General features: G+C 46.2%; 1 protein-coding gene and 1 long non-coding RNA gene across 2 annotated transcripts in view; one reads left to right on the top strand and one right to left on the bottom strand.

Moving 5' to 3' along the window:
* Window positions 1-15,337, bottom strand: part of LOC141166687 (uncharacterized) — a 149,939-nt gene extending 134,602 nt beyond the window's left edge. Inside the window, exon 1 of the long non-coding RNA XR_012251338.1 lies at window positions 15,262-15,337. This is a non-coding gene — a long non-coding RNA (uncharacterized lncRNA). The remainder of the gene's footprint in view (window positions 1-15,261) is intronic.
* The window catches only part of LOC141166626 (excitatory amino acid transporter 5-like), a 926,734-nt gene that overhangs the window by 457,519 nt on the left and 447,406 nt on the right, over window positions 1-21,809 (top strand). Inside the window, exon 5 of the mRNA XM_073653531.1 lies at window positions 6,032-6,251. Coding sequence (XP_073509632.1) covers window positions 6,032-6,251 — 220 coding nt within the window. The remainder of the gene's footprint in view (window positions 1-6,031; window positions 6,252-21,809) is intronic.

Here is a 21,809-nt window from a genome sequence, read left to right as displayed (position 1 = left end):
TCTTGATGATCTGGCCTGGAGCATCTTGGAAAGACCCTGCCTACAGTCCTGCCCCAGAGCACGAGCATATAATTAACTCAAAACTGCAAACACTGATTATACAAGAACCACAAGATGGATTCTTCACCACTGGTATCATGTTAATCAGTTTAACAGTAGAGATGAGCGGTGTTCGACTAGAACTGTTCGCCAATCTCAAATTCGAGCTGTTTTGGGCGGTGTTCGAGTTGTTCGACGAACCCGAACGATTTGCAAAAAATTCGGCTGTTCGAGGTTATGTTCGATAACTGTTCGTGCACCAAAAGCGTGTCCTGCATGTCTGGCGCTATTTAGAGCACCAATCATGCAGGGATTGTCTGCCACTCACTGTAATGCCACAGCCATGGTGGTTGTGGCATTAGAGTGATTGCCCAAATCGATGGGAACAGTGCTCACAGTGAAACATGAAAAGCGGCAATTCAGCAGCGGCGTACACCGGTACCCGACAATTTAGAACCGAAAGAATAGAGCTTCACACATAGATTAGATAGATAGAAACATGTCAGTCACATATATAAGAAGTACAGTGACAGTGTTGATTACTGTACTTGTCATTTAGTGTTAAAATAAAGGATTTATTTAAAAAAAAATTGGCGTGGGATCCCCCATAATTTTAGTCTCTAGCGGAGGTTAAGCAGACGGCTGGGGCAGATGTTTGAAGCCTGGGAAGGGGTAATACCCACGGAGCTTCCCAGGCTACTAATATCAGCCCCCAGCTGAATGCCTAGCCTTTACTAGCTATTAAAATGGGGGACCCCCCAAAAAAATGACGTGGGGTCCCACCTATTTTAATAGCTAGCAAAGGCTAGGCAGACAGCTGGGGGCTGATATTAATAGCCCAGGAAGGGTGCCATGAATATTGGCCCCCTCCCAGGCTAGAAACACCAGCCGTCAGCCACCCCAGAAATGGCACATCCATAGGATGCGCCAATTCTGGCACTTAGCCTCGCTCTTCCCACTGCCCTGTAGCGGTGGCAGTGGGGTAATAGGGCTGGGGTTGATGTCAGCTTATAATGCCAGCTGACATCAAGCCCAGGTTAGTAATGGAGAGGCGTCTATAAGACACCCCCATTACTAACCCCATAGTCAAAGTTAAAAAAAAACACAAACACCCAGAATAAAGTCATTTAATTGAAATAAAGACACAATTCTTTATTGTTCTAAATTAAACCATACTTACGATTACGCCCATTCCAGCTGAAGCCAACGATCCCCTGCAATAAAAGAAAAATAATAAAGCAACATAATCCTTACCTTCCCATGGTTCCCACGACAGCTTCAGCTCTGCTACATCGAGATGACAGGCTGGACCGCAGCAGAAAGCTGCCATCCAGCCTGTCATCCCGCAGACACTGAGAAGCGCAGGCTTGCTTGCGCTCCTCAGCGTCTCTCTGTGACGGCATCCAGATGAGCCGAGTTCATGTCCAATGAACTCGGCTCATCTCATGCACGTCACTGACAGCGTGGGAAAATTCTCACGCTGAAGCGCTGAGTGCAGGAGAATTCTCCCACGCTGTCAGTGACGTGCATAAGGTGAGCTCATGTCCAATGAACTCAGCTCACCTCCTGCACGTCACTGACAGCGTGGGAGAATTCTCCTGCACTCAGCGCTTCAGCGTGAGAATTCTCCCATGCTGAAGCCTGAGTGCAGGAGAATTTTCCCACGCTGTCAGTGACGTGCATAAGGTGAGCTCATGTCCAATGAACTCAGCTCACCTCCTGCACGTCACTGACAGCGTGGGAGAATTCTCCTGCACTCAGCGCTTTAGTGTGAGAATTCTCCCACGCTGGAGCGCTGAGTGCAGGAGAATTTTCCCACGCTGTCAGTGACGTGCATGAGGTGAGCCGAGTTCATTGGACATTAACTCGGCTCATCTGGATGCCCTCACAGAGAGACACTGTGGAGCGCAAGCATGCCTGCGCTTCTCAGTGTCTGCGGGATGACAGGCTGGATGGCAGCGTTCTGCTGCGGTCCAGCCTGTCATCTCGATGTAGCAGAGCTGAAGCTGTCATGGGAACCATGGAAAGGTAAGGATGATGTTGCTTTATTATTTTTCTTTTATTTCAGGAGATCGTTGGCTTCAGCTGGAATGGGCGTGACGGTAAGTATGGTTTAATTTAGAACAATAAAGAATTGTGTATTTATTTCAATTAAAGGACTTTTTTCTGGGTGTTGTGTTTTTTTTAAATACTTTACTAGAAATTCATGGTGGTCATGTCTAATATTGGCGTGACCCCATGAATTTCGGGCTTAGGGCCAGCTGATAATGCCAAGCTGGCCCTAACCCCTTTATTACCCAGTGAGCCACCGCATCAGGGCCCTGGATGAGTTGGGTACAGCGCCAGAAGATGGCGCTTCTATGAACGCGCCATTTTCCGGGGTGGCTGCGGACTGCAATTTGCAGCGGGGGTGGCCCAGAAAGCTTGGGCCTCCCTGCGCTGCGGATTCCAGCCCCCAGCTGCCTAGTTGTACCTGGCTGGACACAAAAACAGGGCGAAGCCCCACGTCAATTTTCTTTAAATTATTTCATGAAATAATTAAGAAAAAAAGGGCTTCCCTATATTGTTGTGTCCGGCCAGGTACAAATAGGCAGCTGGTGGTTGGGGGAAGCCCGTTCCAGCCTGCTGCACCTGACTGGACACAAATATAGTGCGAAGCCCCACGTCAATTTTTTTTTAATTATTTCATGAATTTCCTGAAATAATTTAAAAAAATTGAAGTGGGGCTTCGCACTATATTTGTGTCCAGCCAGGTACAGCAGGCAGGAACGGGCTGCCCCCAACCACCAGCTGCCTATTTGTACCTGGCCGGACACAACAATATAGGGAAGGCCTTTTTTTCTTAATTATTTCATGAATTTCATGAAATAATTAAAAAAAATTGAAGTGGGGCTTCGCACTATATTTATGTCCAGCCAGGTACAGCAGGCAGGAACGGGCTGCCCCCAACCACCAGCTGACTATTTGTACCTGGCCGGACACAACAATATAGGGAAGGCCTTTTTTTCTTAATTATTTCATGAATTTCATGAAATAATTAAAAAAAAAATATGTGGGGCTTCGCCCTATTTTTGTGTCCAGCCAGGTACAACTAGGCAGCTGGGGGCTGGAATCTGCAGCGCAGGGAGGCCCAAGCTTTCTGGGCCCCTCCCCGCTGCAAATTGCAGTCCGCAGCCACCCCGGAAAATGGCGCGTTCATAGAAGCGCCATCTTCTGGCGCTGTACCCAACTCATCCAGGGCCCTGGTGCGGTGGCTCACTGGGTAATAAAGGGGTTAGGGCCAGCTTGGTATTATCAGCTGGCCCCAAGCCCAAAATTCATGGGGTCACGCCAGTATTAGACATGACCACCATGAATTTCTAGTAAAGTATTTAAAAAAAACACAAACACCCAGAATAAAGTCCTTTAATTGAAATAAACACACAATTCTTTATTGTTCTAAATTAAACCATACTTACCATCACGCCCATTCCAGCTGAAGCCAACGATCTCCTGCAATAAAAGAAAAATAATAAACCAACCTCATCCTTACCTTTCCATGGTTCCCACGACAGCTTCAGCTCTGCTATATCAAGATGACAGGCTGGACCGCAGCAGAACGCTGCCATCCAGCCTGTCATGCCGCAGACACTGAGAAGAGCAGGCATGCTTGCGCTCCTCAGTGTCTCGCTGTGACGGCATCCAGATGAGCCGAGTTCATGTCCAATGAACTCGGCTCACCTCATGCACGTCACTGACAGCGTGGGAAAATTCTCACGCTGAAGTGCTGAGTGCAGGAGAATTCTCCCACGCTGTCAGTGACGTGCATGAGGTGAGCTCATGTCCAATGAACTCAGCTCACCTCATGCACCTCACTGACAGCGTGGGAAAATTCTCCTGCACTCAGCGCTTCAGCGTGAGAATTCTCCCACGCTGTAAGTGACGTGCATGAGGTGAGCCGAGTTCATTGGACATGACCTCGGCTCATCTGGATGCCGTCACAGCGAGACACTGAGGAGCGCAAGCATGCCTGCGCTTCTCAGTGTCTGCGGGATGACAGGCTGGATGGCAGAGTTCTGCTTCGGTCCAGCCAGTCATCTCGATGTAGCAGAGCTGGAGCTGTCCTGGGAACCATGGAAAGGTAAGGATGATGTTGGTTTATTATTTTATTTTTATTACAGGAGATCGTTGGCTTCAGCTGGAATGGGCGTGATGGTAAGTATAGTTTAATTTAGAACAATAAAGAATTGTGTCTTTATTTCAATTAAAGGACTTTATTCTGGGTGTTTGTGTTTTTTTTAACTTTGACTATGGGGTTAGTAATGGGGGTGTCTTATAGACGCCTCTCCATTACTAACCTGGGCTTGATGTCAGCTGGCATTATAAGCTGACATCAACCCCAGCCCTATTACCCCACTGCCACCGCTACAGGGCAGTGGGAAGAGCGAGGCTAAGTGCCAGAATTGGCGCATCCTATGGATGCGCCATTTCTGGGGCGGCTGACGGCTGGTGTTTCTAGCCTGGGAGGGGGCCAATATTCATGGCACCCTTCCTGAGCTATTAATATCAGCCCCCAGCTGTCTGCCTAGCCTTTGCTAGCTATTAAAATAGGGGGGACCCCACGTCATTTTTTGGGGGGGGTCCCCCATTTTAATAGCTAGTAAAGGCTAGGTATTCAGCTGGGGGCTGATATTAGTAGCCTGGGAAGCTCCGTGGGTATTACCCCCTTCCCAGACTTCAAACATCTGCCCCAGCCGTCTGCTTAACCTCCGGTAGAGCCTAAAATTATGGGGGATCCCACGCCAATTTTTATTTTAATAAATCCTTTATTTTAACACTAAATGACAAGTACAGTAATCAACACTATCACTGTACTTCATATATATGTGACTGACATGTTTCTATCTATCTAATCTATGTATGAAGCTCTATTCTTTCTGTTCTAAATTGTCGGGTACCGATGCTGAATTGCCGGCCGGCTTTTTTAAAGAGACGGTGCATGAAAACACTAATATTTTTTTTAATAAATCCTTTACACTAAATGACAAGTGCAGTAACCAACACTGTCACTGTGCTTCTTATATGTGTGACTGACATGTTTCTATCTATCTAATCTATGTGTGATGCTCTATTCCTTCTTGTCTAAATTGTCGGGTACCGGTGTATGCCGCTGCTGAATTGCCGGCCGGCTTTTTTAAAGAGAGTGTCTTCTGAGCAGTTTGTCAGCTTTTGGACACCTTTGCAGGTGTTTTCTATGTGTTTCTATGTGTTTTTGTTTGCCTGCCATTGGTTTTAACGGTGTTCGACGGTGTTCTAAGGTGTTCGACGAACAGTTCGACGAACAGTTCCTCGAACATCCCGGTGTTCGACGAACCGAACCGAACCCGAACACTACGGGGGTGGCTCAACACTATTTAACAGCACCAGCCTGACAATGCCTGTAGTATACTTGGCAAAATCCTGCTGACAGGTTTCCTTTAATAAATATCAAAGTTGGCCCGTGACTTTGTCCAAGTTTTTTATTTTGGCCCTCTGTGTATTTGAGTTTGACATCACTGATTTAGAATATACTGTGTACTGCAATACCATTCCAGAAATGTGGGCATGTCTGCAGGCGCTTGCTTGTCATTATTTTGTTACGCAAGCACTGTGGTTACTAATAGGCTACATCTCTTATGTGGCATAACAACATTATGCAAGTGTCTGCATATTCTGTAATGAAATCGATGGGGTCTGCTAGTGCGGGAGTTGAGTATAAGTGTTTTTTTTTTATTTTAGACAGGGTACCACAGCTTGTGGTGGACAACCCATTTAAGTCAAATGTTGTTTTGGTTAGGTAATTTGGCGTGCCTGTGTTTGTCTTCAGGATCTCTATCAAGGATGAAAACTACTGTAATGTGAATGATGGAAATCACTGCAAATATGTTGAATCTATATAAGCAGTAGAAAATAAATATATAAAAAAAAGTATTATAATATATTGACATTTTTGCATTTTATGTCTTTGCTTCAGTACAGAACGGTGCTGGTTCCAATTGTTAAAAGTCATAGTCGACAAGCGGATGGAAAGCCAATAAATTTCCTCTACTTTGCACCTGATGATAAAAATCCATTGATTCATCAACCTTTGATTCTAGAAATTACTCCATCTCCTGAAGTGAAATACAAAACATTGCCTGGGACAAATACAGAAATGAATGTTTTAGGAATCGTTATTTTTTCTGCTACAATAGGTAAGCGTGTATGTGTAATGTGACTGGCTCCAGTGAGAAGAAAATGCACATTACATATAGTTGTAAGAGCAATATTTGCTTAATTTTCTGCCTGTTCATAATCATTTATAATCCTGTAAATACTACCGTCTGAAAAGAATTTCACATAGCTCTTAAGCCTTAGGCCACTTTTACACGTTGAGTATTTGGTGAGTTTTTTTTACATCGGTATGTGTAAGCCAAAACCAGGAGTGGGTGATAAATACAGAAGTGGTGACGTGTTTCTATTATACTTTTCCTTCTGATGTTCCTCTCCTGGTTTTGGCTTACATATACTGAGATAAAATACTGACCAAATACTGAACATGGGAACGTGGCCTAATACTGATGCCCACAAGAACTATTGCATGTCATTAGTTGTAAAAATAAAACCACAACTCTGCTGCTGACAGGGTAGAGGTCAATATTTAAAGTATTTAATTTGACTTTAATTAGATGTAGGTCTGTATGCAGGCCTGTATTTGCCACCAAGGTCCGGTGCCTAGAGCGGTGGGCTGCAGAGGGCGGCACTATGTTCGAAATAAAAAAAAAATAAAAAAAAAATGAACATTTTTTTTTTAAATCTCCCCACCTCCTCCAGACTCTAAGTAAACCTTTCTGGAAGAGGGAGGATGTGCGTTGCATTAATTTGTATTTGCGTCTTTAATACATTAATACAAGTGATCCTTCGGCACTTCCGGGGTTAGAGGAGCTCGATTCAGCTCCCTGACCTGGCATACTCAGGCTGCTGACATCACGGCAGCGCGATGAGGAGACCTCATCATGCTGCAGTCGGATGAATGCAGAGTGCCGCGGAGGACAAGCCTGGGCCTGGAGCAGGTAAGTGCTCACAGAGCCGAAGATGCAGCCTGGTGGGGGAGGGGCACTTCAGTATGGAGAACAAGAGGGGGGGAGGAAGCTATGGAGAACATAGAAGGGGTGGGGTGGAGAAAACTCGATGGAGAACATAGGTGGGGAGCACGATATGGAGAACATGGATGGGAGTTATGGACAACATGGGGGGGAGCACGGTATGGAGAACATGAGGTGGAGGGGGGAGCACGGTATGGAGAACATGATGTGGCTTCACTTTGATACGCACAGAACGATCGTTAACATGATTGTCCTGTGCACATAGAAAAGCATTATTCTCAGCAGCACGTGTGTACACAGGACAATGTGTTGCTGAGCACGATGATATATAAAAGAGTCTTTCACCCCCAAAATGCCAATTATTATGCACACACAATTATATAGGGGACATAGCTCAGGCAGTTCTAACTTAACTGTAATATTTTATCTTTTATATGCAGATGAGCTTCTGTGCACCCTTGGCCTATGCCTTGGTGCGTCGTTACACCCTCCTATTTGCATTTTAAAGCCATTCCCTTGTTATAATTGTCAGAGGTCCTTCGGTAAGAGTAAGTGCTGTGCATTTCTGTGCTTGTGCCCTGACACTAGAGGAGCACAGACTGTCAGTGTGAACGCGCACACCATGAAACTGCAGTCACGTTCTGACGCCTGGTTGCTGCCCGCTTTTGGCTGCCGACTCAATGAGGAGAAAGCGCATTGAAGTACGCAGACAGCACATCACAATGCGTTGTCCCCTCCTCACTGAAGTCACTTGCTCACTACTTCCAAGTGCACAAAGTGGCAGCCGCAGACACAGGATCAAGGCGTCAGAACACACCCACAGCCACATTATGTGCACACCCGCACTAACACTTGGAGTGTGCTGCTGTACTCCTCTAGTGTGAACTGATGTTGGGCTGTGCTCGCTCTTAACAAGGGATCACTATCAAGACAAGGGACTGGCCTTAAAGGGAACCTGTCACCAGGTTTTCCCCATATAAAGTACTGTCAGCACTTATAAGCCCTCTGTTACAGCATTCTGGTATGCTGTCTGCATGTCCCCAATCTCCTATGCATGGCACAAAAAATAGGTTTTATTATATCCACAGACGACACGGTCCGGTCTGCTGGGCGTGTCTGGACTTGATCCAATGCCTCCTTCTTATGATCACTGTCATCCTTCGCTGCTGCATGTGGATGACGCGCCCTACATCATCAAAACTGTGTCCCCATTGAGCTCATGCATACTTCTCTCTTCCCATGCCAAGACCATGTTGCATTTGGAGAGCCCCTGTGTGCCCAAACATTGGAGCTCCCCCACAAGTGACCCCATTTTGGAAACTAGACCCCCCAAGGCACCTATCTAGATGCATAGTGAGCACTTGGAACCCCCAGGTGCTTCACAAATGTATTCGTAAAAATGAAAAAGTGAAAAAAAAAACACTTTTTCATTTTTACGAATCAGAGCCCTGACCTAAACCCAATTGAGCATCTCTGGAGAGACCAGAAAATGGCTGTCTACCAACGTTCACCATCCAACCTGACGGAACTGGAGAGGATCTGCAAGGAAGAATGGCAGAGGATCCCCAAATCCAGGTGTGAAAAACTTGTTGCATCATTCCCAAGAAGACTCATGGCCGTACTAGCTCAAAAGGGTGCTTCTACTCAATACTGAGCAAAGGGTCTGAATACTTATGACCATGTGATATTTTAGTTTTTCATTTTTAATAAATTTGCAAAAATTTCTACATTTCTGTTTTTTTTCAGTCAAGATGGGGTGCTGAGTGTGCTTTAATGAGAAAAAAATTAACTTTTTAGAATTTACCAAATGGCTGCAATGAAACAGAGTGAAATATTTAAAGGTGTCTGAATACTTTCCGTACATACAGCATTGTAGTATGCTGTAGCAGAGGGTTTATAGATTCTCGTTAGAGGTTCCCTTTGATTTTCAAATGTTAGGTCATAACAGTGCACCAAGGCTTAGGCCACACCAAGGATGCACAGAAGTGTCTTCATTTGCATATTAAATATCCCTTTTTCAGCAAATATTACGCTAAACTGTATATGCCTTGCATTATTTTAATAGGGGCTACGTCCCCTATGTAAATCTTTATGCAGTCTAATTGTCATTTTGGGGTGACAGACTCTCTTTTAGTAAGCTTAAAATTAATTTCACACAAGGAATGAATGTTTTGCTCGTGCTTTGGGTGATTGACAGCCTATTTAGATAGATTGGTAATCAGTTTCCAATTTTCGGCTGCAGTGTTAACCCCTTTCTGACGTATGACCTAATAGTACGTTATGGTGACCTGGGCCGATTGGACCAATGACGTATTATTAGGCCATATTGCGATCGCGCCCGCACACAAGTGGTGCGGGGTTATCGCCGCCGGGTGTCAGCTGATTTTCGCAGCTGACACCCGGTGCTACAGTATGTGCAGGGAGTGGTCCCGCCCTGCTCCTGGCACATTAACTTCCTCAATGCTGCAATCGAAGTTGATCGCAGCATTGCGGGGCAAGGGAAAGTGATCCCAATGCTCACCTCCTCTCCTGGTCTCCAATGCTGTCTGCCGCGGCTTCCCGGTTGTTGCCATGACGACCCGATGTCGTCATGACAACATCCGGGTCACCAGAAAGCAGGAAGATATTTTGGTCATGCGCACTGCATGACCAAAATATCTTCTGCATCTGCAGCACTGACAGCCTGTATAGCACAGGGATGGTGCTCCATCCCTATGCTATACAGGCGATCAGAATAAAAAAAGTGAAAGTGATCAAAAAGACAAATATAATTAAAATGGTACCGCTGAAAACGTCATCTTGTCCCGCAAAAAACAAGCCGCCATACAGCTCCATCATCAATAAAAAAGTAGCAACTCTCAGAATAAGGCGATGCAAAAAAATATTTTTTTCTATAAAATAGCTTTTATTGTGTAAAAGCGGCAAAACATAGAAAAACGATATAAATGTGGCACCGCTGTAAACGCACTGACCCGAAGAATAACGCTGCCTTATCAATTTTACCACACGCGGAACAGCATAAAAAAACCCCCATAAAAACAATTCTGGAATTGCTGGATTTTGTTTATTCTGCCTCCCAAAAATCGGAATAGAAAGAGATCAAAAAATGTCAAGTGCCTGAAAATGGCACCAATAAAAACGTCAAGTCATCCCGCAAAAAACAAGCCATGACATGACTCTGTCGGCCAAAATATGGAAAAATTATAGCTCTCAAAATATGGCGATGCAAAAACTAGATTTTGCAAAAAAATGCGTCTTTTAGTATGTGACAGCTGTCAATCATAAAAACCCGATATGATTCTGGTATCGCAGTAATCGCACCGACCCGAAGAATAAAGTCGTCTAATCACTTATACCGCACAAGGAACGGCGTAAAAAATAAACTCTAGGGTTAGGGTTAGGGTTTGGCTACGGTTAGGGTTGGGCTAGGGATTTTTTTCAAAAGTAAAAAAAAAAAAGATGACGATATGGCGACTAGTGTTGAGCGCAAGTGCTCGCTACTTGAGTTTGCATCGGGTGTTCAGGTATGCACTGAGTATCACGGGTGCTCAAGTGACATGCTAGAGTCTCTGCCCCATATGTTTCGTGGCCTTGTGGGGATTGCCTGCCATGCACGAGTGATCCCCGCATGTTTTTTTTTGGGTGTCTAATAACCATGAAACATGCGAGCGGGGACTCGAGCATTTCACTCGAGCACACGCGATACATGGTGCATACCCGTGTATCTGATGCAAACTCAAGTAGCGAGCACTTGCTCTCAAGACTAATGACAACTTATTCAATATAATGACCTAATGTTATCAAATTCTGTATCGTACCTCTGGGTTCAAAATGTTCACTATACCCCTTGATAAAATCCTTGAGGGGTGTAGTTTCCAAAATGGGGTCACTTGTGGGGGGTTTCCACTATGTAGGCACATCAGGGGCTCTCGAAACGCAACATGGCAATCATCTCAATTCCAGCCAATTTTGCATTCAAAAAGTCACACAATGCTCCTTCCCTTCTGAACTCTGCCGTGCGCCCTAACACTGTATTGTCCCCACATATGGGGTATTGGCGTACTCAGGAGAAATTGCACAACAGTTTTTGGGGTCCATTTTCTCCTCTTACCCTTGTGAAAATAAAAAAATTGGGGCTAAAACATCATTTTTGTGGAAAAAGTTAGATTTTTTTATTTTCACGGCTCCATGTTATAAACTTCTGAAAAGCTTTTAGGGGTTCAGGGTGCTCACCACACATCTAGATAAGTTCCATGAGGGGTCTAATTTCCAAAATGGTGTCACTTGTGGGGTTTTTCCACTGTTTAGGCACATCAGGGGCTCTCCAAACGCAACATGGCGTCCGCTAATTATTCAAGCAAATTTTACAATCAAAGAGTCAAATGGCACTCCTTCCCTTCCGAACCCTGCCGTGTGCCCAAACAGTGGTTTTCCCCCACATATGGTGTATCTGCTTACTCAGGAGAAATTGCACAACAAACTGCATGGTGCAATTTCTCCTGTTGCCCTTATGAAAATGCAAAATTGGGGGCTGAAAAACATTTTTGTGGGAAAAATGTGAAAATTTTATTTTTACGGCTCAATGTTCTAAACTTCTGTGAAGCACCTTGGGGTTCAAGGTTCTCACCACACATCTAGATAAGTTCCCTGAGGGGTCTAGTTTCCAAAATGGTGTCACTTGTGGGGGTTTTCCACTGTTTAGGCACATCAGGGGCTCTCCAAACGCAACATGGCATCCGCTAATTAATCATGAAAATTTTACAATCAAAAAGTCAAATGGCGCTCCTTCCCTTCTGAGCCCTGCCGTGCGCCCAAACAGTGTTTTTTCCCCATGTATTGGGTATCTGCGTGCTCAGGAGAATTTGCACAACAAATTTTGGGGTCCATTTTTTCCTGTTACCCCTGCAAAACTAAAAAAAATTGGGGTCTAAAGTAACATTTTTGTGAAAAAAGTTAAATGTTCATTTGTTTGTTCCCCATTTCAAAAATTCCTGTGATGCACGTGACGGGTTAGTAAACTTCTTGAATGTGGTTTTGAGCACCTTTAGGGGTGCCATTTTTAGAATGGTGTCATTTTGGGGTATTTTCTGTTATAAAGACCCCTCAAAGTCACTTCAAATGTGATTTGGTCCCTAAAAAAATGGTTTTGCAAATTTTGTTGTAAAAATGAGAAATCTCTGGTCAACTTTTAACCCTTATACAGTACAGACCAACAGTTTGGACACACCTTCTCATTTAAAGATTTTTCTGTATTTTCATGACCATGAAAATTGTACATTCACACTGAAGGCATCAAAACTATGAATTAACACATGTGGAATTATATACTTAACAAAAAAGTGTGAAACAACTGAAAATATGTCTTATATTCTAGGTTCTTCAAAGTAGCCACCTTTTGCTTTGATGACTGCTTTGCACAGTCTTGGCATTCTCTTGATGAGCTTCAAGAGGTAGTCACCAGAAATGGTTTCACTTCACAGGTGTGCCCCATCAGGTTTAATAAGTGGGATTTCTTGCCTTATAAATGGGGTTGGGACCATCAGTTGTGTTGTGCAGGAGTCTGGTGGATACACAGCTGATAGTCCTACTGAATAGACTGTTAGAATTTGTATTATGGCAAGAAAAAAGCAGCTAAGTAAAGAAAAACGAGTGGCCATCATTACTTTAAGAAATGAAGGTCAGTCAGTCCAAAACTTTGAAAGTGTCCCCAAGTGCAGTTGCAAAAACCATCAAGCGTTACAAAGAAACTGGCTCACATGAGGACCGCCCCAGGAAAGGAAGACCAAGAGTCACCTCTGCTTCTGAGGATAAGTTTATCCAAGTCACCAGCCTCAGAAATTGCAGGTTAACAGCAGTTCAGATTAGAGACCAGGTTAATGCCAGACAGAGTTCTAGCAGCAGACACATCTGTACCACAACTGTTAAGAGGAGACTTTGTGCAGCAGGCCTTCATGGTAAAATACAAAGGTCAGTCAATAAGTAGTGCCTCCTATTTTTTTTCTCCTTAAATAAGGTAGTTATGTTAAATATTCGAATTTGGCACAATTCATCAAACCTTCTTCTCCAATCCACAGCAATTGCAACTTCCTGCACCAACAGGTGGCAGGACTGTATCCGTTTGCAAAATGGCTCACATCGATGTTTGCATTAGACAACGTTCTGTGATTGAATTCTTGCATGCAGAAGGTGAAACGCCCATTCCAATTCATGAGAGACTGAAAAATGTGTACGGTGATGCAACAGTGGATGTCAGTACTGTTAGATGATGGGTTTGTTGCTGTAACACAGCTGAAGGGCCATCACCGTTGGCTGACAAAATGTGGAGTGGCAGGCCAGTAACCGCAGTGACTCCAAGCAACATTCAGCGAGTCGATGACATCATTCGTGGTGACCGCCAGGTGACTGCAGATGAATTGTGTGGCATTATCTGCCTCAGTAAAGGCAGTGTGATGAAAATTATTGGACAACTGGGATACAGAAAAGTTTGTGCACGTTGGGTCCCAAGAATGCTTTTTACCATGCTGGAATACATGCCCTTGTTAAATGGTGGACCAAGACTGTGGAAATGGATGGAGATTATATTGAAAAGTGACAAATTAATCGTTAATGTTGTGGTTTTCAACCTATGTAATTGCATTTGAATTTCTTGCCAATTAAAAGGAGAAAAAAAATAGGAGGCATTACTTATTGACTAACCCTAGTAGCTGCTAGGAAACCACTGCTAAGGACAGGTAGCAAGCAGAAGAGATTTGTTTGGGCTAAAGAACAAAAGGAATGGACATTAGACAAGTGGAAATCTTTGCTTTGGTCTGATGAGTCCAAATTTGAGATCTTTGGTTCCAACCACCGTGTCTTTGTGCGACGCAGAAAAGGTGAACGGATGGACTCTACTTGCCTGGTTCTCACCGTGAAGCATGGAGGAGGAGGTGTGATGGTGTGGGGGTGCTTTGCTGGTGACACTGTTGGGGATTTATTCAAAATTGAAGGCATACTGAACCAGCATGGCTACCACAGCATGTTGCAGCGGCATGCTTTCCATCCGGTTTGAGTTTAGTTGGACCATCATTTATTTTTCAACAGGACAATGACCCCAAACACACCTCCAGGCTGTGTAAGGGCTATTTGACCAAGAAGGAGAGTGATGGGGTTCTACGCCAGATGACCTGGCCTCCACAGTCACCAGACCTGAACCCAATCGAGATGGTTTGGGGTGAGCTGGACCGCAGAGGGAAGGCAAAAGGGCCAACAAGTGCTAAGCATCTCTGGGAACTCCTTCAAGATTGTTGGAAGACCATTTCCGGTGACTACCTCTTGAAGCTCATCAAGAGAATGCCAAGAGTGTGCAAAGCAGTCATCAAAGCAAAAGGTGGCTACTTTGAAGAACCTAGAATATAAGACATATTTTCAGTTGTTTCACACTTTTTTGTTAAGTATATAATTCCTCATGTGTTAATTCATAGTTTTGATGCCTTCAGTGTGAATGTACAATTTTCATAGTCAAGAAAATACAGAAAAATCTTTAAATGAGAAGGTGTGTTGATGTAAAGTAGACATGTGGGAAATGTTATTTATGAACTATTTTGTGTGACATATCTCTCTGATTTAAGAGCATAAAAATAAAAATTTTGAAAATTGCGAAATTTTCATAATTTTCGCCAAATTTCCGTTTTTTTTTCATAAATAAACGTTAGTGATATCGCAGAAATTTTATCACTATCATGAAGTACAATATGTCATGAAAAATCTCAGAATCAGGGGGATCCGTTGAAGCGTTCCAGAGTAATTACCTCATAAAGTGACAGTGGTTAGAATTGTAAAAATTGGCCTGGTCATTAACGTGCAAACCACCTTCGTGGGTAAAGGGGTTAAAGTACAAAATTCTATTTTAAAAGTTGCACATTCTAATCATTAGATACACGACTCGGTAGTTAGTATCACACAGGAGAGGATCAGGAACAAACACCAATATGCCTTCTCATCAGGATCCCCCAAGCAGCAGCTCAGCCTTCTGTGTGCTTGTAGTGGCTGCTATCTTCAGTGCCATTATGGCTGCTGCAAGCACACAGACACAGGGATTCAGAACGCACACGCTGCTGGAGGTGATTGCCATTACGGTTACCTTAATCCAGGAGACTGCCAGATACCACTGTGAGTGACCTCTCTCCCTCTCTGAACCACCGCACTGGCAGAAGAAGAGATGGAAAGTGCGTGGCTTAATACAAGGGGGCGTGTCGACTAATTCTCACTGCTGTGTGTGCGGGAAAAGCCGGTCCCGGCCGGGATTGTGGGGCATGGCCTCAAAATCGGGACGGTCCCGCAGTATGAGGGACGGTTGGGAGCTATGGTTTTGTGTTTCTGCTGAACCTATATGAGTATAGCATGAATGTCATATGGGGAGTAAATTGTCAAAGGAAAAGTCAATGTGATCTCGCATGCCTTTCCTAGCAGTAGTGCAGCAGTCCCTACAGCACAGACACATGTGGGAGACCCTGTGATCACTGGTAATTGTGCTGAGTAGAAAGCTATTGGCCTTTGTCTGTCACCATGCTGTTGTGTCAGTACTGCTGTCGCATGTTCTCCTTGCTCTGTGCAAAGCAAAAAAAAAAAAAAGGCTAATCATATTTTGGAATGCCTAAGGCCAGGGCTGACAATGATCAGTTTGAAAAAAAATGAAATGAATCAATAACTTCCTAAGTGAGATCAAAATGATCTGATGATAGACAGTCATAGAGTGGTTGCATCATTTGGGAAGCAGACATTATCCAAGGCCTACAATAGGACACCGAGCCTAAAAAGGTGCGTAACTGTCGGCACGACCTGAGTAAAGAGAGATTTTGAACTGCTTGTTTTCTCTCTCTTCAGTCAGGTGTCTTTTACCTTCAGCAATACAGTGACCTAAAAATGTCACCTTTTGTTTGCAGAATTGTAATTAGTCACGTGAGACTTTGCAACCTTTTTCTGCTAAGAAACACAGCAAGGAAATTGTGGCTTCCTTGCAGGACGTCTGGTCTGAGCAGCAGAGCAAAAGGACATCAAAGTACTGTAATAGCATGCTCTGTGGATGAGGCGGTTTTCACTGCTCCATTCTTCCACCGCCAGCTTATCACATATCTGCTTTTCATAGGTGAAGAGGTGATGCAATGCCTCCTTGTACAGCTCGGCCATTGCTGTTGAATAAATGGTAGGGGAATTCATTCCTCCTTGTGGGAGGACTGTCCAGTAGTACTGTTTCCCTTCATGTGTCAAGGTGAAAAGGTACTGGCAATCAGGGTGAAGGGGCACAGAGAAAAGTTGTCAACATCAGGTTTGTCCAGTAGTCTGTGCAGTAACTGGGATCTGTGCCAGTAATGTGTGTTAGAAACAGTCGAGGTCACACTCTCTGTAACATCATTAACTGCTCTCCAAATCATGTACTATTCTGTAAGTGTCAGGGAAACTTTATTTTCTTTTTTTTGTATGGGATACATATTCCTTATATCCCTGGTCAGAGCTATTGATATTTAACCAGCGAGGAGTGGCTCCTAGGCTGAAGGCAGAGCGGGTGGAAGGTCAGTCAGTCTGCTCTGTCTCCCTCCTAGAGTTTTTACGTTTGGCGTAATGTCCGTGTTCCCCACAATTCCAGCACTGCACTCTTGTCAGGTCATTTGGTCCCCTACTGTGTCTCCACTTTTTCCCTTGTGCTTTAGCATACATGACTGGTCACTTGGTCCTTGCCTGTTCAACTCCTCTAGCAACTTGTAAGAGATATTTTTGGGTTCATATTTCTCCATTCTGGTCTGGCTATCTGTATTGTCTTACGTAAGCCTTTGTTCATATCGTCAATGAATGCACTTAACAGTATTTTAACATCGAGTATTCCTGGCACTGTACCCCATGTCTGCCCACTTCAGCTGTAACTGTCCAAAGTATGTCTCTATACTTCCTCCTTTTTGCTGTGTCACGTCAGTCAGAAGTACAGACTGTTCTGATTGTTTCAGTGCAGCCCATTCTCTCAGTGCTTCACAGTACATCTCCCCAGACCGTACAGGTTGATTACTCCTGCTCCATGTTTGATCCTTTGTTATGTCTGTTTGTTATGTGTCCTAGTACGTCACCTGCCTTTGCAGTCACCAAACTCTCTAGGTCTGTGACGCGCCCCCTGGGCCCAGTGTGGACGTGTGTGGGATACCCGGAGCCGGGTCTCTGGGGGTTGTAGTCTCCGTGACGGCGACCCGGTCCCGTGGCTCAGGGTGGTCAAGCCAGTGGCAGTCTTTTATGGGTTTTAGGTTAATTGTCCGACTACGCCACCCGTGGATTGCGGTCAGGGTGTATCGCCGCTGCGAGGCAGACCGCTGAGGCTGGTGTGGTGTGCGCAGCAAAGGATGGGATAACTCCCCACGGGAGGAGTATAGCCTCAGGTCAGAGAATGTGGATGATGGGAGTGATGGTGCACGGGAGTCCCTGTACTAGTAGTGCTGTATGCGGTGAGAAAGCAGGAACGACTCAGAGTCTTTGCAGTGCAGTTCAGGGTCTTTACTGATGATACTAACGCAGACCCTCCCGGGAGTACTGGCTAGCATAAGGGGCCTGGTCAGTCTGTGAGCAAGCAGGAGATCCCCTGGCCAGGTGGAGTTGTAGGCCTCCCCTCTATCTGCACTCTTCCTGGCTACCTTGCTGTAAGCGAGTGGAAGTAGCCCACATCCCTGAGTATACCGAGTGGTGCTCACCCGTATGGCTGGTGACTTGGGGCCTTCTGATAGCCTCCGCTCCTCGATGGCGGTGCTGGTCCCTTCCTTGTGACTGAGCCTCCGGGCTTCTATGGCCAGAGGACCTGGAATCCCCTGCCGGTTGGTTTCTGCTGCTGGTTGAATATACGTCCCCACAGCCTCGGACTCCGGTGTCCGGTTCTTAGCGACTTCTGCCAGGGCGAGCTCTGCTTAGCTCCAGCCCCTGGTCTTCAGCTCCTGCTCCTACAGAGCTCCTAGCTGTTTCTTGCCCTGTGTCTGAAACTGTCTCCAGGCTCTAACTGTCTGACTAACCCCGCCCCAGACCCAGTTTATAAGGGCAGATTCCTCCCCTCCCAGGACTGGGCAGGAGGTGTTGCATGTGTAAGGGCTCCTGACCAGGAAACCTCCCACTTGCTCCCAGACGTAATATTTCTATTACTGTGGCAACCTGACCCCTGGGGTGCCACATTCCCCCCTAGTTAGTTTTAGTACTCCGGGACTAAACACATTTTCAAGAAAACACAAATACAGGGCATAAACAATAATACAACAACATATATACAAGAAGTTTTAGTCTTTAGAGGTCACGGCGTGTCCGTGACCGGGTGTCCATGTTACCCAACAAGGTGAAGTCTTGGAACAGAGTAGGGGACCTGTCCATAGCAAACCCCAAATGTTGGCCCTGGGCGTGGCTGCAAGGCTGAGGCTAGCTACTTTGGGCCACAAGTAGGCCACGCCAGACAGGTTTTTCTCTTCCGCGGCCATCTTCGCAAGAGGCACCAAGGTGCAACTATCTACAATATAGATCCGGTTATTCAGCGTCCATAACCTGTCAGTCCAAATAAACCTGCAGGGTAACTAGAGAAACATAATCAATGAACAGGCAACAAAAACATAAACCTTTTTCAACATTGGCAATTTACAAGCAAATTTACATTACATTTTAGATTCTCCAGCGAGCGGGCATCTGTCCTCTAGTGCTCCTGGTGGACCTACGTAACCCACTATCTGGTTCTGCACTACAGGGTGTAGAAGGTGTTGCGGGTAGGCCTGGCAGCTTTCTGCGTACTCTTTGGCTTACTAGGGGCACGACAGGCTCACTACTAGCAGAGGGTTGATTCTCCTGGGCTGCTGGTATGGATTCTTCTGCCTCCTGCGCTGGCTGCTCTCCCAACCCTTCCTGTTCTTCTGTAGGCCCTTGAGGGGCCGGCTGGAGAAAGGTGAGGACGGGTACCACGACTGCGTTGTTGATTTGAGTCCAGGACCGGGGAAAGTCTCCGAGTACGGTACTGATCATTTCTTCCCTTTCCTCTGTGGGTTGAGGGTTCTCTTGATCTTTGTCAGGGCTTTGCAGCTGCTCGGGACACTTTTTCAGGTGGTCTCTGGAGACAATGGCTGTGGTCTCTCCTCCATCCTTACTGATGACACACACTTTTGGGTTCTCATGGCTTGAGGGCAGTACGGTGTACGGGTCCTTCTCCCACTGGTCGTCCAACTTGTGGAGCCGCCTCTTTCTCTTCAAGACCTGCTCTCCGGGTACCAGGGGAACAGCGGGAGCATGCTGGTTATAAGCCTTCTCTTGCCTTTCTCTTGCTTGAGACAGACTTCGCTCGACGCTCTCCTGTACTTTCCGATACTGCTGCTGCCGTTCTGTATCCCAGTCTGCCTCTGGCGAGGTGTCCTCAGGTGTCAGGACTCCCATATCCAGGTCAATAGGTAGCTTACCAGGTCTTGCTCTCATTAGGTAAGCCGGGGTACAGTTGGTGGAACCTACGGGGATGTGATTATACAAGTCCACCAGATCAGGCAGTTTTTCAGGCCACAGACTGCGTTCTTCCAGGGGCAATGTTTTTAGCAAGTCTATCACCACCTGGTTCATTTTCTCACATAGTCCATTGGTCTGAGGGTGATAGGGCGTTGTTCTTATCTTCCTGCAGCCATACAGGTTGCAGAACTCCTGGAAGACCTCCGCTTCGAAGGCTGGTCCTTGGTCCGTCAACACTTGCTCCGGATACCCGTGTGGACGGCAGAAGTGCAGCTGGAAGGCTCTGGCTGCTGTTTGAACCATTAAGTCTTTGACAGGGACCACCACCAGGAACCGGGAGTAGTGATCTACGATGGTGAGGGCGTAGACGTATCCGGATTTGCTTGGAGCCAGTTTCACATGGTCCAGGGCTACCAATTCCAGTGGCTGCCTGGTGATGATAGACTGCAGGGGAGTCTTCTGGCTGGCACGGTCCTTTCTTCTTAGGTTGCACGGGCCACAGTCTCTGCACCATCTCTCGATGGCTCCTCTCATGCCTACCCAGTAGAACCGTTCACGCAACAGGAACTCCAGCTTCTTCCATCCGAAGTGTCCTGCTCCGTCGTGGTATGCCTCCAGAACCATAGCCGCGTCTCGTCTTGGGACCACTACCTGCCAGGTCAGCTCATGTGTTCGAGAGTTGACCATTCTCCGGCACAGCTTCTCCTTGTAGAGAAACAGCTTACTTTTCTCCTTCCACAGTAGCTTGGTCTCCTCCGGAGTGTCTGGGTCAAGACGGTCATCAGCCTGTGTCAGCATTTCCTTCACTAGACGGACTGCGGGATCACTGTCTTGTGTCTCCGCCCAGCTGTAGTGGGGTAAGGGATTGAACGTAGCAGAGCGCCTGTCCCTCACACGGTGGGAATACAGGGTGGACGGTGGAACGCAGGGAGTTCGACTTCTTCCAGTTCTTCTGGATCTTCCCCTACGTCCGGTAAGTTTGGCATTCTGGACAGGGCATCCGCGTTGGCATTTGAGCGTCCCGCCCGGTATTTGATGGTGAATTCATAGTTGGACAGGCGGGCCATCCATCTCTGCTCTAGGGCACCAAGTTTTGCAGTGTCCAGGTGTGTCAACGGGTTGCTATCCGTGTACACGGTCAACTTGGAAGAGGCAAGGTAATACTTCAAACGTTCGGTCACTGCCCACACCACTGCCAGGAACTCTAGCTTGAATGAGCTATAATTCTCAGGGTTTCTCTCTGTGGGCCGTAGTTTTCGGCTGGCGTAAGCGATTACCCGTTCTTTCCCCTGCTGGATCTGGGACAGTATGGCTCCTAGCCCGATGTTGCTCGTGTCCGTGTGGAGGATAAAGGGCTGGCTGTAGTCAGGGTACGCCAGGATTTCATCCCCCGTGAGGGCCATCTTCAGCTGGTGGAAGGACTCATCTTCCAGCTTTTCCCACCTGGTTTTTGGCCTTCCTGGATTGACCTATCAGGAGGTCCTGCATAGGGGCTGCCATTTTGGTGAAAGCGGGAATGAATCTTCGGTAGTAGCCTACCAACCCGAGGAACTGCCGCACTTCTTTTATGCTGGAGGGTCTTGGCCAGTCTTTAATCACGGTGATCTTATCGGGGTCGGGAGCCACTCCGTGAGCACTCACCACGTGTCCCAGGTACTGCACCTTTGGTTTCAGGAGGTGACACTTGGAGGGTTTCACCTTTAGGCCGTAGCTTGCCAGGGCGTCAAACACTTCTGCCAGGTGTTTCAGATGGTCCTCGTAGGTTTTGGAATAAACGATGATATCGTCCAGGTATAACAGGACCGTCTCGAAATTCCGGTGTCCCAGACAGCATTCCATCAACCGCTGGAAGGTTCCTGGTGCGTTGCAGAGCCCGAACGGCATACAGTTGAATTCGCTGAGACCCATCGGGGTGGTGAATGCAGTCTTCTCCTTGTCTGCCTCTGCTACAGGAACCTGCCAGTACCCGCTAGTAAGATCCAAAGTGGAGAAGAAGTTAGCAGATTTTAATGCAGCTAAAGATTCTTCTATTCTAGGTAACGGGTACGCATCTTTGTGTGTGATACGTTTGACCTTTCTGTAGTCTACACACATTCTCATGGTGTTGTCCTTCTGTTTCACTAGAACTAGTGGAGCTGCCCAGGGGCTACAGCTGTCCCTGATTACCCCAGCCTCCTTCATGTCCCGCAACATCCC

This window comes from Phyllobates terribilis, unplaced genomic scaffold (genome assembly GCF_046119375.1).
Source record: "Phyllobates terribilis strain yellow unplaced genomic scaffold, ASM4611937v1 Scaffold_1__5_contigs__length_1240528914, whole genome shotgun sequence".
Taxonomy (NCBI): domain Eukaryota; kingdom Metazoa; phylum Chordata; class Amphibia; order Anura; family Dendrobatidae; genus Phyllobates; species Phyllobates terribilis.
The sequence above is the reverse complement of the archived record's forward strand: the minus strand, read 5'-3'. Positions and strand labels throughout refer to the sequence as shown.